This window comes from Tyto alba, unplaced genomic scaffold (assembly GCF_018691265.1).
Source record: "Tyto alba isolate M040663 unplaced genomic scaffold, T.alba_DEE_v4.0 Super-Scaffold_19, whole genome shotgun sequence".
Taxonomy (NCBI): domain Eukaryota; kingdom Metazoa; phylum Chordata; class Aves; order Strigiformes; family Tytonidae; genus Tyto; species Tyto alba.
The window spans coordinates 12,071,390-12,087,751 of NW_024881281.1; the positions used below are offsets into that span (position 1 = coordinate 12,071,390).

A 16,362-nucleotide genomic window follows, 5' to 3' on the forward strand; every position below is an offset into this window, starting at 1 on the left:
TGGGTGGGCTGGCGGTACATCCCACAGAGCTGTGCGTGTGGGCACACACGTGTGCGTGTTGCACCATCGGTGGCATGCAGATGCGTTGCACCTCTTGAGGGTGCACATTTGGGGGTGCGCTGCCCCCCAGAGTGGGGGGGACTTGCCCCCTGGAGCCTGGGGAAAAGGGCTGAGCTGGGAGGAGAGCTGCCCTCCTGGAAGAGGGGACAGTGCAGGGACAGCTGGGGACTCACCGGCTCCGGCGGTGACCCGATTTCTTTTTTTTTTTCTTCTTGGGTGGAGGAGAGGTGGAACTGCTCGAGCGCCTTTTCAGCCTGTGGGAGAAAGCAGACAGGGCTGGAGGACGAAGGGACAGCCCCCTGGCCTCTGTGACCCTCGAGCACACCCGCTCCCCAAAATCCCTGCGGCGGGGCCGCCCGGACCTGTACTCGCGGTGGCTGCTGTCCTCGCGGTAGCACTCGGCCGAGCAGTCGCACTGCAGCAGGCAGCCCTCGCCGTAGTCGGGGTACTCCACTGCATACTCCTCCCCATCCTCCCCGTGGTGGTTTTCGATCACGCTGCCAAAGGAGGAAGCACAGGATTCATTCAGGGCTCCCCATTACCCGTCTCACACCAGCGGGGCTCCGGGGAAGCCTGGGGCGGCCCCAGGAGCCGGGGGACATCCCCCTCTGCCACCGCATCCCTAAGGCACCTTGGTCACATCACTTGAGGTCCACACCCAGCAAAGCCCTGTGGTGGGGGGGGGGGGGGATCTTCTCAGGGTCTTCCTGGGGCTCCTGTCCCTGCAGAAATCCCCACTGGGCTGGCACAGGGACGCTGTGGGTCTGGGGCCACCATCTCCCCACGGGGTGTGACCTCGACACCATTCGGAGCCTCTTTTGGTGTTGCCCAAGTGCCGGGGCTGAGTGGGGGGCTGGGGCTGGCCCCGGCGGGCCGCAGGGCTGGATTAGGGTGAGAGGAGCTGGCTGGGGGCTCGGGGCATTCGGGTGATTATCCACCCACCAGCGGGAGCTGCCCAGGATGACCCAGGCTTTGAGGCCAGCGCCCCAGCGTGCCACTGGCTGGGCACCGAGGGCTGCCTGCTGCAGGTGATGTCCCCACCGGGACCAGGTGAGATGGGGTGGGGGGACATCAGGCCTGGAGCCATCAGGGTCTCCTCTCCCTCCTGAGTGACTTCATCAGCATTAATTTTTCCCGCTGCCATGGAAACCAGTAGGAGGTTGCCATTGACTACCGGGGCTGCGGGCAGGGCTTGGCAGAGGCCTGGCAGCTGGACCAGGCAGGCAGGAGGGACCCAGGAGTCGCTGCCCAGCTTTTCCCTGCTGCCGCCCTCCTCTGCCATCAGCCCCAGGAGCAGCATCAAACCCTGCTGGGAGCCTCTCATTTGTGCTTGGGGGATAGAGGACACCTCACCCAGGGAGGGATGCGGCTATTCAGGTGCTCTGGAGGGAACCGTAATGGATGAAGCCGTGCCTGGAGGGTGCCTGGCATCACCCCAGCCCAGGCGCTTGCTTCCCAAAGGAGATTTTCCCTCAGAAACCCGATGTGGGCTCCTCTGCCCTTCCCAGCCCGGAGGCGCGTGGCCGAGGATGCTGGTGGAGGAGCGCAGCCTCCCACGACAGCCTGGCCAGCGCCTCCGGCCGAGCGAAGGGATGCTCCCAGCCCCAGATGGCAGATCTGAGCACAGCACGTGTTGCCAGCCCTGGCCATAGGCAGGCCCTGGGCCATTTAACCCAATTAAAAATGGTTTGGACCAAAACTACAAGCGAGGCATCCCCCTCCTGACCACGGACGGTCGCTCAAGCGGGTCTCAGGCTCCCTTCTGCCCCGCAGCTGTGGCTTTCTGGGTGCTCTCCAAGCAACTCCTGCTTTGGCCATGACCCTAGGGCAGGAACAGCCTTTCAACCACCCACCCAACCGTGGGAGGGGGAAGAAAAGAGAGGAGCGAGCGAGGATAATTCCCTGTCGGACTCTGCTTCGTGAGCGGGCAGCGCTCCACACCAGAGCCTGCTGCCAGCACCTCACGCAGTAGCTGTGCTCAGAGGCTCAAGAAGGGCTTGTGCTGCCCCAATTATCCCTCCCCGCCTGGCACACGCTCCTGTTTGTTTTCAATCCCACCCGCCTGTCCATCAACCGCTACTCCTTGGGGACCGGGCTGTATCGCTGGGCTGTGCACACACAGAGGAGGGAGCTGGAAGGGCTCAGGCGGTCACGGCTCTGCTCGGTGCCTCAGTTTCCCCTGGGGGGTTTTGCAGATGATGTTGAGCTTTTGCATCTGCTTTGAAATAAGACCAGCTGGTTCAGACTCAGTCCTGGCAATCAATGGACGAGCTGTAAAAGTCCAGAGAGGTGCTGGAGCGTGACCAGCCCATCAGATGTTTTGCCGAGTACTCTCCCAGTCACTCAGCAAGGGCTGGGGCTCTTTATTCAAAGTTTACTTAACTCCCTTGTCCAGACTCTTCAACCAGCGCAGACTTTTGCGCCCAGGACATGCTTTGGCAGGGATTTGGGCAGCTCAGGTCCCCGCTACTTGAAGAGCCACCTCCTTTGGATCTGGCTCCTGCTAGCCCCCTCCGGCTTTGCTCTCCTCCAAGCAATCCTCTGCTTTGAGACTGCTCCTTCCAGCTCAGCACTATTATTTTTAGCCCCTGGGCTAATCTTTAATGATTACCCTTCGTTTTGCAAAAGCAGGCCTGCAAAGGTGACAGCTAGGACTGCCTGGGTAACCTTAAGACACCTTTGGCTTCCCTAAGTGCTCGTTACAGCCCCAGCCCTAACGAGCCTGCTGGGAAGATGCCCTGGAGATGACTCATGTCCCCGTGGGCAAAGGCCACTTGTTAACACGTCAGGCTTGAAGCTTGGTGACCTGGGCAGGTTGGTTTTCCCCATGCCTTGTTTTTTCCTGCCTGGAAGAGGATCCTGAATGCTTCGTGCTGCCCCGGGGACATGCGCCCCACCCCCGGTGGGCACAGCCCAGCCCTGTCCCTCCCTGCCTGCCATGCCAGGCGGGGTGGTGGGAGGAAGGCTCTCCCCCCCGCCGCCTGCCACGGCTTCCCTGCCTCCCCCCCTCGCCCTGATTTCCTGACCCTAATGAAGCATTAATATTCAGTGAACCTGCAGCATCTATTCCTGTCCCAAGTGACCTGGTTTCCAGGCTGATGGATGGTGCACGCCGGGCCAGCCACACTGCCTGGGCCATCCAGCATCGCGCAAATAGATCAGCATCGAGCCAGGGCTGACCCTCGCGAAGCTGGGGACAGTCCTACACGGGGCAGGAGGAGCAGGTGGCATGTCCCCAGCAGGAGCTGGGCTGCTTTTGACACCTAACCTGAGCCCCAAGCACCGCCCCCCCCCCACCGAGAGAGAATTAGCCCCCAGGGACCAGGCAGTGTGGGGAGGGATTGGGAGGCAGAGGCACCAGGCAGGAGCTAGCTCCCTGGAGAAGTTTATTCTGTGGGGCTCCCTGGGGTCACACCAGCCTGATGGAGACACAGGCTCTGGGTCTACCCAGGTGAGAAGCAAGCTCCAGCCCTGCCTATCCAGCCTGGGCCCCTTGCAACAGAAATTATTATTATTATTATTATTATTATTATTATTATTATTATTATTATTATTATTATTATTATTATTATTATTATTATTATTATTATTATTATTATTAATAATAATATTGCTATTGCTATTGTTGCTATTGTTGCTATTGTTGCTATTATTGCTATCATTAATATTTCTAGGGTTACAGAACAGCAGCCAGATGCCAAACCATCGCCAGCCAAGCTGAGTTACTCCAGCTTCACAGCTGGAGACAGGAGGACTATTCTGCATTATGGAGTTAAGAGCAAGGACTGGAAACCAGTGCCCTCACCCAGCTGGAGGCAGAAGCTGCGATTTCAGCCCTCGGGAGAGCAGGAGAGGTGACCCAAGGAGGCAGGAGCAGGCAGAGGTGAGGCACAGCAAACGTGTGGCTTGGTCTCTGCCACTGGCTGGTGGGGTGAGCCAAGCATCGAGACCTTCTGCACTTCAGTTGCATCGTTTGGGACAGGAGCATTGTAACGCTGGCCTCCCTGTACAGCACCCTGAGGTCTCCAAAAGAGCAGTGCAGGATAACCTCTAGCCTCTCTGGAGGTAGGATACTGCCTCAGAGAGGCAAACCCTGTCTCCAACCAAACAACCAAACAACCAACCGACCAACCAACCAACCAACCAACCATCCATCCCTCTCTATATCCCCTCTCTATGTCCATCCACCTATCCAGCCACCCCCATATATACTCTCTCCGTATCAGTCCACCTACCCACCCATCGACACGTGGAGGCAATCTGGGATGTGCCTCTCTGGGATGAGAGATGGGCAGGACGCACAGACGAGCTGACTCGCAGCTGCCTCACTTACATTTGGCGCCCATGCTGGTCCTCCCTGGTGAGCACGCCTTCCTTCTCCATCAGCATCTGCCGAAAGGTCCCCACTTTCTGCCGGATCTCCTCCTCGGAGTACCTGGATGGGCAAAGGTGTGGTCAGGGCTGCCGTGGCCGGAGCGTGGCTGCCCCAGGGACCTGCTGAGGACCACCGTACCTTCAGGAGCGACACGTGGCCCAAGGGGCCGGTCAGAAGGAGAGGTGGCATGGTGACAGTCATCAGGGACTGGAGGAGAGCAGATCCCTCTTCTTGGTCCCCTGCCACCACCCTCCATGCCCTCCTCTCTCCTGCCTGTCCCTCCCAGCAGTGCTTGGCAGAGGAAGGGACACTGGGAACAGGTAAAAGAAGAGGATGATCCTGAGGTTGCCATTCCCCCACACTGCCACAGGTCTTTGGGCACGTCCCCACCAAAGCCCCCAGCAGCGCCAGCATGGCAGCCGGTGATGCTGGGGCTCATGCCTGGCACCTCTGTCCCACCACGAGCCTCCCTTGCTTGTCCCTGTGCTGCACCAGGGCCCCGGCAGCCAAGCCAGCTCTGCGCTAACGCCAAACGCTGACTCAGGCCGCTGCAGGGTTATTAACAAGAGACACTAATCACTTTGTCCCTGGCATCCGAGAACAGCCGCGGCAAACCACAGCGCTCCAGCCGTCCCTGAAGTGTCCCCAGGGAGGGACGGGTGACAGCCCCAGGCAGGCAGCCCTGTGCCGTAGCCCACAGCCGCACAAGGGCACCCAAGCAGCCCCCTCGACCAAAACCACCCCAACGGAGGGGTGCGGCGGAGGCACCTCGGCATTGTCCCTGGGGACATCGACCCCCTGTCACCATCACGCTGCCACCCTGGTCGGGAAAGGGGGTAAGGATCTGTGTGCACCCAGTCCTCAGCCACACCATCTAGAGGGGCTGCTCACGGCCCGTACTCACCATCACGTCCCATTAGCATCGCTGTTAACGAGCTCAGAAAACTGGGTGTCACAATCTGGCCGAGCCCTGCAGTCCCCAAGGCTGGCACCTTGCAGGGCCCGTGCTGGGGATGGTGATACCCCCCACAGCACTGTGGGTGCCCCTGGGCGCCCTTGGGTGCAGAGGGACACACGGCAGCACCCCCCCCCCCCCCGCAGTGCCCATGGAGGGGAACAGCGAGGAGAGAGGAATTAATATTGATGAGCTCATTTGCACTGAGCGACTCTCATTAATTCCCCAGCTGGCCAGGCCTCCTGTGCACAGAGGCAGCCTGGCTGCTTTCCCTTCACCTTGCACCCTGCCTGGGTGCCCCGAAAACCAGAGCTGCTCTGCACTGTACCCTCGACGGCGGTGCAGCCAGCCGGGCAGCGTGCGCCCGTCCCGCAAGGATGGAGCTGCCGGCCGCGGCCGCGGCGCGGATATCAGCCGGCCGGCGGCAGCAGGGAGATGTCTGCCCGAGAAGATGAGCGGTTGCTGCAGCATATTACGAGCACGGCTGATGCTCTCGGAGAGGGGACGCGAGACCAAACAGGAGGTGACAGATGGGCCACTGCGGCTGGGCCATTAGCAAATCTGCAGGGGCAAGGCCAAGGCGAGGAACCTCCCTGCCCCCAGCGATCCTGTGATGCAGGCAGGAGCACCTCACCAGTCCACTCCCTCCTGCGCCCCCCCAGCGCTGCTTATAACCCTGTTGGAGGGATTTTGGTTTCGCATTTAATACATAGAATGGGTTTGGGAAAGAAAGAAAAATTGCTGACGCTTCTTTTCTGGACAAGAAATCCAGCCTGCAGGCAGGGAATAAATGGCACAGGCAGCCCGGAGCAGCAGCCGGATACAGCGCAGGCAGGAGGAGCCATCCGCGTTTCAGGAAACAAGGGGGTGCTTAAATCCCCACCAAAGTCCCTTTGCTGTCACACCCACTCGTCCCGGGGGCCCTGCCCTTGGCAGTAAGTGCCCCGAGGCCGTGGTCAGGATGCGGCCCCCAGCCCAGGCAGAAACCTCAGGGGTGCAAAGTGCTTCCCGTGTAACACCCCCGGGAGCCCCTGCGAGGAGGGGCAGAGCATGCGGAGGATTAACTGGGTTGACCAAGATTATTACTGTAATTATATTATCATTTCAGCATATCACCATCATCATCGTTATTAATAGCCTTAATAACAGCAAAGGCAATTATAGCAATAACAACAATACCGGTTGCAATATTGCTATTACCCATCGCAGTAATGATACTACTAGTAGTAAGATCTCTAGTAGGGCGCGGGAACCCGACAGGAGGCTCTGGGCTCCCCAAGGCACCAGGTCAGCCTTATTTATTTCCATAACGACAAATTAGGCACAATCATTATTCCAGTCTGTGTGAGACAATTTAATTCTAGGTCACGCTTGCGCTCTTAATGAAAGCCTTGGCGAAGCCTTCCCTCAATCCATTTTCCTTCTCCCCAGCTGATACCAGTCCCCGTCTACCCACGTGTGCCAAAGAATTTGCTCCATCCATCAGGTTTTAGCGAGCTGTCAGGGGGATCAGGCTGTTCGGCTGGTGCTGGCGCTACAGGGCATGGCTGTGGGTCTGGTGGGGATGGGGGGCTCCTCGCTGGCCCCCCAGCCCCTCCTGCCCACCCAGGCAGGGATGCTCTCCAGCCCCGCAGGTTTTCCCCCAGGGAAATTTCCCCCCTTTGTTTCCCCAGGGGAGAGCAAAGGCTGGGGAGCAGCTTGCGGTGCCCAGCCAGAGGCACAGCAGGAAGGGGGGGATTCTCTCACCCCAAAACTGGGGGGGAGAGAAGGAAGACAGAACAAACTGAAGCACCCAAACAGCCTCACCTGGGTCTAAAGCCCAAATCCCCTTCATCTCCCCAACACAAGAGGCAGAGAGAGACCATCTCCCATCCCAGGCATGCAGGGCATGGGTGGGGTGACAATGACGGTTCGCAGGACCATGACCAACTCGCTCCCCGCCCCCAGCTCCCCCTCGGCTCTCCTGGCGTGAGCTGGGAGCCCACATTTCCAAGCGGAGGGGCCAGAGTGAGCCTCCAACGTGTGTGTGAATGAACTCCTTAGGTCTGCGTTTATTGGAGGCGTTTAGCTTCACAAACCCACCCACCAGTTCACCCCAAAGTTGTCTGATTCGCCCAAAAGTGGATTTACTTCCAGCTGGGGACATCTGCCGCATCAAGGTATTTTTTTAGAGAGGAAGGAGAAGGGGAACAAGGTGCAGGTGGGTCAAAAGGATCCCAAGCCGTGGGGTCCCTCTCCAGCTCATCCCCAATGCCCTGCTACTCACCCCTGCTCCTCCATCATCTCCTGCAGCTCCATGCACTTCAGCTCCACCCGTCGCTTGCGTTCATGGTCCAGGATTTCCCGGTGAGCCTTCTTCACCAGGCTGGGCTCCACCAGACGCACCTCCTCCTCGCCCTTGTGCCACGTACCCGAGGCGCCGGGCTGCGAGAAGCCGTTGGAGGCTTCCTGGGGCGAAGGCACGTCGGCCCCGTTGTTGTAGAGAGCCATGCTGGTGTGGGCAGCCTCACCGCCAGCAGCACCTGGGAGGGACAAAAAGAGGTGGGGGTCAGTCCCTGGCCCAGCTTCTCTCTCACCCTGTGACAGCGAGGGGACCCTGCAAGGACCTAAAGACAAAATTTGTCTCAAGAGAGGTGCGGGCGCAGGAGGTTGATGGGGACAATGACTGAGAGATCTGGGTCTTCTGGCAGCACCCTTCCTGCCCCTTGCCTCAGTTTCCCCGTCAGCAAAGCAAGGCTGGAGCTATTCCCATCACCGTGCCGTGAGGGCTGGCTCACGGGAAAGGGAGGCACCAGCCTTGTACCAAGGAAAGCCTGGCAAAGCATTGGTCTGTGGCACCCAGAGCCGTACGGTAGCAGCAGGACAGGCAGGCAGGGGTCTCTCTGAGCCCCAGAGACCCCGCTGTCAGCGGGTGTGGGTTTGGACCAGGGACGGGCATCCGTCCTCACAGCCCTCTGGGGACACCCTGGGCACTGTCCCCAACCAACAAGGGGACGGACCTGAAAACCTCAGGTATCCCCTTGCATCCCCCAGCTGCGCCGGCCGGGGAATCTGCAGCCGTGGGACATCCTGGTGTCTGGCCCAGCCAGCAGATGCCTGTCGATGCCCTCTGGCAATGGCCCAGCACCCTCCTGCAATGGCCCAGCACCCTCCTGCAATGGCCCAGTGCCAGCTGCAAGGGAAGGTGAGGCTCCCCACCGCCTGCTGCCCCTCTGCCTTCTGCCTGCTCTTTCACCTTCACATGGCCCTGCCTCCTTCTTCTGCCACCACAGTCAATGCGTCCTCACTTGGCTCCAAAAATAACCCCTCAGAAGAGGACAACCATTCCCAAGCGGCACTGCTGCACTAAGGCTCCCTCCGGCTGCTGCTGCCCAAGCCTGGGGAAGGTGCTCCCAAATCTCCTGGATCAACCAGACAGACACAACCGTCTCAGCAACCTCAGGCCATCGCCGCACGGCTGAGCACCCATGCCTCGCTCTCCCTGTCCTGCGACACCCAGCTCCCAGCTCCCCTGCCCGAAGCACCGGCACTGGTCCCAGCACGGGATGCTCCCACTGCAGAGGCACTGCCTGGGCTTTACCGGGGGGCTCCCACAAACCCTTCTCCTGCAAAGTCCTACATAGAGAGAAACGATCAGCAGAGCACCCTCCCTCGCTCTCCAAGCTGGTTTTGGGCTCGGAAACGCAGCTTTTGTCAGCAGCTGCCTCTCTGGGGTGTTTCCAGCCCAGGGACCCTCCTGGAGAGGCTTTTCTGAGGATAAGTGTTGCCTGCACATCGTTGCCTACATGAGAAGCAGCCAACCCTTGCCCGCGATGCCAGAGGCGCCTGAGACACTGCTCAAGGAGGACGGGGCTGAACACTGGCCCCAGGGAAGGAGGGATCCCTCAGCCAAGCGTGGGCATGAAGGGAGGACAGACGGACCCCAGACTGATCTGCACCATTTCTAGCCCAGGGAGGGCTCGCTGCTCCTGCTGTCCCGTTCCAGCAGGACGCCGGGCGGTTCAGAGCTTTCCACAGCCGTGCCCAGTGGGACAGAGCTGGGGTGGGAATGCAGATCACCTGCGAGAGGCTTTGAGGAGGTTTCTCTGCTGTTTGAGGAGGGCAAAATGCCTCAGAGCCCTCCTCAGGTTGGCGGGGGTCCCAGCCTGGTGGGAAGGCATCTCCCACCCTGTGGCATCCCCAGGGGACATCCCCGGCTTTCCCGCTGCCACCGGCTGCCCCACGCGCTCATTTATCTCCTGATGAGCCTGCCCAGGGAGGATGGCAGATAACTGATTAATTACAAGGCTTTTTTTTTTTTTTTTTTTTTGCTTTTTTTTTTCCCCCTATTATTACCATGCAGAGAGGAGCCAGCAGCCTTTATTTCCACAGAGGCATGGAGGAGCAGGCAGCAGGAGATGCTGCTGGTGGAGCAGCTCTGCACCCCACTGGATGCTCGGCCCTGTTAGAGCAACTGGAGGGTCCCTTGGTCTCTGCAGGCAGGGCAGCACCCACATTTCAAGTCCTATGACACTCCACAGCAAAGAGCTGCCCCACTCAGACCTGGGGGGGACCTGGGGAACCCCCTTCATGTCCCAGGGTGGCCCTGGGCCAGAGACAGGACGGATGCCGCAGGAAAACCTGGTTTGGGGGCTCCTCTTCCTCTTTCTCCCATCAGGGCATGAAGTCAAAAGGCAGGAAGGAAATTTGGAAATGGGGGAAGCTCTGCACTGGGAAACCTTCACCCATCAAGGGGCTTGGGGAGGGAGGGGGAAGGAGAGGATGCTTTCCACAGTAGCCTCTGCTTGCTTTTCCCCAGTGGGAGTGAATTTTATCCTGAGCCCAGCAGTGGGTAAATTCATTGCCGTGAAACCTTGAGAGCGTGTGGAATATGCAGCTGGACAGGGAGGTGGAGAAGCATGTGAGATAAACCAGCAGCTGGATGGGTACCTGCGGGTAGGGGCTGCGTGGTGGGGGAGGCTTGCAGATCCTGCCAGGAAATGCTCCCCATCTCTGTAAAAAGGATGTGGTTGGAGATAACCCCCTTGCAGCCGGGGCCAGGCAGGTGGAGCCACTGCACTGTGTCCCAGTGTCCCCTCAACCGTGAGCAATACCCACCATGAGAGCTGATACCAGCCACCCTGCCTCAGCCACAGCATGGGCAGGAAAACAAAGGGAGAGAAAAACCACCCGCAAACCCCCTCTGGTTATCAATAGCAAAGCTGAGCCACAGGCAAAAGCCCTCGGTGGAAAACGGAGCCAGTCCTACACCTCTGGTGACACTGGGGACAAGTCATTGGGGCAGAAGGAGCCCAGATCCCCCAGGCTGGGTCCGTGCCCTTCCTGCCCCCAAAGGAGATCCCCTGTGACACCCTGCACAGGGGCAGCTCGGGAACACCCCAACCTCCATCCATCAGCCACCACGCGGGGACCGCCCGGCTCTGCCAGCTCGTGCCGGCACCAAACCCGGCACCAAAGCCCTCAGGGAAGGCAGCACAGCCCTGCCTGGCTCAGCGCTACGCCCCCCGATAATAAAGACGATGGTTAAATATTTCATTATCTGCAGTAATTACGCGCAAATCATCAAGCACTGGCAGCCCGCTGCCCGGCCACCTCGCCAAGAGGGAGAGGAGGGTTCCTGGGGTGAGCGCTGTGCCGTGTCCGCACGGATTCCTAAAGGCTGCAAGATGTGGGGACAGTTGCTGGCCTCTGTCCCCACCACCCAAACCCCCTTAGTGCCACCCAGGAGGGCTGAAACCCTCCAGCACCATGGGCTGGAGCAGTTGGGGAAACTCCTGAGCAAATCCCCCTCTTCCCGTTTTGCCGAGCCATTCACCCGCGTGTTTTGGGATTCCGATCTTCCCCGTTGGCGCTCCACGTGCTGCCTTGGGACCTGGGGAGGTCAGAACAGCTTTTCAGCTCTCAGGTGCTTTCTGCTGCCTGGATTAGAGCTTCTGGGAATGTTCGGAGCTGCCCCATCCCCATCTTTGTCCTCATCCTCATCCTACATATCCATCCTTCATATGTACAGTCATCTTTCATCTCCAGTCTCTATCCTCATCCTCATCCCCATCCTCCATCTCGTGCCTTGCCCTGAGCACAGGGCCCAGCCCAGCACGCCGGGTCTCACCCTCCCTTCCCAGCTGCGCTGAATCGCACCCAGCGTGTGGAGGACCCAGACACCAGTGTTGCCAGCCTGGCAGAGGCCGGGACAGACAGAAGGACAGACACACCACGGTCAAGACAGGCCTCATCAGCTTGGGGTGCAAGGACCAGCCTCGCCATCCTGCCGGGCTTTGGGGCTGCTGGTTTCCAGCCAAGCTTTGAACCGAGCTCCCTCCCTGCGGGCTGGGCCCCCCGGGTGCCTGAGGGGGTGGCCCGGGAGGCGGCCGTCCCCGTGTCTGTCCAGCCTGGGCTTTGAAGGGAAGCTCAGAGCTTCAGGAGCTCCAGCCCAAAGGGAAAGAAGAAAACAAGGAAAATAAGGGGAAAAAAAAAAAAAAAAAAAAAAAAAAAAAGTGTTATTTCACCAAGGCGCTTTCGTGCTTTTATTTTCTGACCCAGAAACAAACCCATTCCCAGCCGACGCTGCTCAAATCCCCCCGCGGGTGCCGCTCGGCCCCCCGGGCGCGGGGCTGCGCGGGAGGCAGCTGCCCGTCTCTCCTGCCCGCTGCCTCCACGGGGCCCTGCCGCGCCGTAATGCGGATGAAGCCGCTTTCCCGGCGGGAGTGGGGATGGCAGCGGGGGGCTGGAGGTGCCTGGATGCTCTCCCGGCATCTCCCCCTCGGTAGGGAAAGGCCGCGGCGGTGCCTGGGCACCCCCCACCCCCCCCCCCCCCACCACTGCCTCGGTGCTAATTAAAGCCGCCTCCGGCCAGCGCTCGATTAATTCTCGCCACATCCAGCTGCACCAGCCAGGGCGACAGCGAGCGCCCGCATGCCGGGGATGCGGGCGGCGAGCCCAGGACGGCGGTTCCCTGGACCACTCGTGCACTGAGCGTGCCAGAGCTCAGTCCCAACAAGCAGGGGACAACCCAGCCGAGGCGAGGACCCTCCGGCCCCACCAGAGAGGGCGAGAGGAGTGGCTCCCGGGGTTCCCCTGCCCACCGGGGTCTCACCAAGGCACATCACCACCCATCCAAATCATAATTCTGTCCCCGAACATTTACAGCCCTGTCCCAGGCTGCTCCCTGCCCGTGCCGTGGGGATGGCTGGTAGAGGGGCTTTTTTTTTTTTTTTTTTTTTTGCGACACAAAAAATGCCGGAACATCACGGCAAAGCAGCAGGCCTCCTCTAAACACCTGGGCAGAATTATAAGGAGGAAAAGTCCGGGGTTGCTGCCATTAATTGGGCTGACCTTCTCCGGATCTGCCTTCCACCAGCTCCTGAGTGCCAAAAACCATGAGTCAGACCTCCAAGAAGGAGAAAAAAAAAGAGGCAAAATTTGCTTTAAAAGTGTAGCTGGTCCAGGCTCGTTAGCACTGCCTCCCAGCCCCGAGCCAGCAGGGATCCTGCTCATGGGAAGGGGCAGCAGGAAGGGGCTGGGTCCATCTTTATTCCCCCAAGCCCAGAGCATCCTTTCCTCTAGCTGCCTGACCAAAATTTGACACCTCACAGACTATAAAGCAATTAATAAAGAATATACAGATGCTGGCAAGGGGGGGTCATGAGCTGGGCGAGGGCTTGATGCTGCTTGTGCATACCTACGTCTGTGCACACACTTATATATATTTTTTAAATAGATGAGGAGGCTGGTGGAGAAGCCAAACAGTTGCTAAGCAACTGGGCTCCTTCCCGGCGTGGGGATGTAGGGATGGGGGAGCCAGGGGTGGGGACCAGTCCCCCCCACTGGCCGGGCACCGCACAGGGTGTGGGCAGCCGAGAACCATCATCTCCCCTGGGAGACGCTCAGGAGAAAAGGGAGGGCGCGGAGGTGGGCTTTGCTCCTGTCCCCAAACCACCACGGCCAAAGCCCCCCCGCCTGAACCCCTTGGGCTGCCAGGGGAGGCCGAGTGAGCCCCGTTCCCAGCTCCAGCTGGAGGAGAGCTGCTGGGAAGGGGGGTCCCACCATGACAGGGACCAGCCCCAGGGGACCCCCCGCAGCAATCCAATTCCTGTGCCAGGCATGAGGGAAAAGAGGAGAAACATGTCCAAGTGACAGCAGCAAACGCCCCCCATGCCGAGCAAAGAGGCGGCGGGGCCAGGTGATGGGTACCTTTGGGGGACCCCCCAGCCCTGTGCCCCCCAGCTGTGCTCTCCTCAACCCCTTGGGGCCACCGTAGCCACCAGCAGCTGCTCGCTGGTGGCCAAGGGACCCGCAGGCAGCTCCAGCAGGCAAGGCTCAGGCCCCCGCTGCCCCGCCAGACTTTCCCCATCCAGGAGGTGCTTAAATAACAGGTGAAGACAGAGGGGGAGGAACAACCAGCCCCCCAGGTTTTGCATCCTTGGGGCCATTTTATTTGCTGGGCAAGGAGTCAGGAGGAGGCATAGGCAGCCCCATGGCCCATCACCACTTCTGAGGGGGTGGTGGTAATAATAATAATAATAATAATAATAATAATAATAATAATAATAATAATAATAATAATAATAATAATAATAATATCAATTACTGAGCACACAGAGGAGAGGGGGGCATGACTATCACAATGGGGTCACCTTCCCTGAGAGGGACACAATCCCGGTGAACAACCCCTGGGGCCAAGTGCTGCAGGTATGGGGGGGCCATGGCCAGAGCAGGGGGATCCCCCCCCCTGCCCCGCGCCCTGTGGCTGGCTGGGCGGTTGTGTAACGGGAGGAGCTATTCCGGGGTTTGAGCACATTATATAAGCCACGGGCCACCTGGCCGGGGAAAACAGGAGCTGGGAGACGGGGAGGAGGAAGAAGGGGTTTTGGGATTAAAGACCCCCGCAGCCAGCAGACCCCCCCAGCAGACAGAACTAAACCCACGGGGTGACCTGCACCCCACAAGCATCCCCTACCCGGAGCACCCACTGCTCTCCCTCCAGCAGCCCCTGGGACCTGCTGTCACACGTCCACCCACAGCCGGATCCGTCCCCTGGGGCAGGAGACCCTTTATACGGGGGGGGGAAGCACCATTTCCTTGGCACCAGGGACAAAATCAACCAAGAGCCCTGTGCCTCTCTGCCTGCCTGGCAAAGCCCCCACTTGCCAACCCCGGTGGGGACCGAGGAGCGAAGGTTCCCCTAAAAGCTGCCCAACTTCTGGCTCCAAAAGCCCCCACCTCCCCCGGCACGTGTTGCTGGGATGGGTCCCTGGGGCAGCGGGGAGCAGAGGGTGGCATCACGCGAGGCTGTGCTGGCAGAGGGGGACAGAGCAAGGCTGTTGTGTTTGGAGAACACCATGCACTCCTGTCCCCCAAATCCCCCCTGCTGGGGGTGTCCCCATGTTCCTGTCAGAGACGAACCCACCTGCCAGGGCAGGGAGACTAGCCGGCACACAAGCACCTGCACCCCATGAGATGATCCTCGGCGCTTGCCATCAAACCCCCAAACACTGGCAGCCCCCCAGGCGACCCCCCTGCAGCAGCAGGAGTGCGGACAAGCTAAGAAACATCCAGAGTCTGAAATCTCTGATCCAGAGGGGATGAATGAACCCACGTCCCCCGAAAGCTGCCTGCTCCCCCCCGAGCCGCAGCCTGACCCCTCGCCGGCAGCCCCCCGCCTGGCACAGCCCAGCCCTCCCTGGGGACAAACCTCCCAAACCCGGGCAGGTGAAGCACAAAACGTTTCCAAAAGACGAGCCGGCGAGCCGCCTTGCCCCTCTCTTTCCCCACGCAGGGTTTGAAATCTTACCAGCCAAACCCGGAGCCGCAGAGCCCCCCTCCCCAGCACGGCCTGGGGGTCGGCGCAGCAGAGAGAGGGGCTTCCTTCACCCCAACCCCACAAGGCACCAGCATCTGCTGGGGGCTCGTGGCCGTCCCGTCCCTCCCAGCACCGCGGTGGGAGCTGAAAAGGGGCGGCTCGCTGCCCCCCGTCCCAGCTGTGCCCCTGCAGCAAGGGGCACGGGGGATGTGGGGTGCCCCCCGCTCAGCCCAGCCGCACCGGGGAGCGTCCGACACATCCATGGCCCCCGGCACCCCAAAAAAAGCATCTCACCTCCAAGCTCCTCGCCCCATCCGCACCCCCGGGAGCATCAAAACCCCCGGGGGATGCCCCCCACCACCCCGCCCCCAGCACCCCGGCGGCGTCCCTTTTGGGAACCCCAATTCCAACCCCCCCCCCCCCCCCCAGCCCTGTGGGATCCTCAGTCCCCCCTTCCCCCCCAAGAAGCATCACATCCCCCCCCTCCCCAACACCCCTGTCCCCCCCCATCCCTCGGGGTTCCCCAACCCTCCCCACCCCCCGGTGCCGGCCCACTAGCCAGGCCCGGGCCCGGCCGCGCCTCACCTCTCCCCGCCGCTCCGCCGGGCCCGGCCCGGAGCCGCCGCCGCCGCTTCCTGCGCTGCCCCGCTGGGCCCGGTGCGGCCCGGTCCCTCCCGGTGCGGCCCCTCCCGGCCCGGTCCCTCCCGGTGCGGCCCCTCCCGGCGCGGCCCCTGCTGAAGTGCTGGACAGCTCCGCGACACAGAGCCGCCCGCCGCGCCAGCGCGCCGCCCGCCGCCTCACAGCGCCGCCTGCCGGGCGGAGGCCGCACCCGCACCCCCACACCCCCCCCCTCCCTCCCCCCAAACCACCCCCCACCTCGGGGCGCCCGCCGTAGCCACCCCGACCCCCATCTTATCATACAGCGCTTCGCCCCCAGCCTCTCCTAGCTCACCCCGGTGTCGTCGTCGTCGTCCCCCTCCGCCTTCCTCCCCACTTCTCAACACCTAGCTGCGCCCCCCCAAGCCCCCAAATCCCCTAAAAAGCCCCCCACACACACACACACACCACCCAGTCGCCAAAGCTACCCCTTGGGGGGCGGCGACAAACGCCAGCCACCAAGCCCTTGCCCCAGCCAAGCTCCTCGCACCTGAGGGATGCAATCGGCAGAAAATC

General features: G+C 60.8%; 1 protein-coding gene across 6 annotated transcripts in view; it reads right to left on the reverse strand.

Moving 5' to 3' along the window:
• SRRM3 (serine/arginine repetitive matrix 3) overlaps positions 1 to 15,940 on the reverse strand; it is a 29,126-nt gene extending 13,186 nt beyond the window's left edge. For 4 of the 6 annotated variants that reach the window (XM_042791644.1, XM_042791643.1, XM_042791642.1 and 1 more), the window contains exons 1-5: positions 15,775 to 15,940; positions 7,657 to 7,912; positions 4,394 to 4,495; positions 423 to 557; positions 234 to 314 (exon numbers count right to left, since the gene is read on the reverse strand). In XM_042791644.1, the coding sequence (XP_042647578.1) occupies positions 234 to 314; positions 423 to 557; positions 4,394 to 4,495; positions 7,657 to 7,880 (542 nt within the window). In that variant the 5' untranslated portion in view covers positions 7,881 to 7,912; positions 15,775 to 15,940. Of the gene's footprint in view, positions 1 to 233; positions 315 to 422; positions 558 to 4,393; positions 4,496 to 7,656; positions 7,913 to 11,205; positions 11,263 to 15,774 lie in introns of all 6 variants that reach the window. The other 2 variants (XM_042791641.1, XM_042791645.1) reach the window with 2 other exon arrangements.
• Between the last annotated feature and the right edge of the window lie 422 nt (positions 15,941 to 16,362).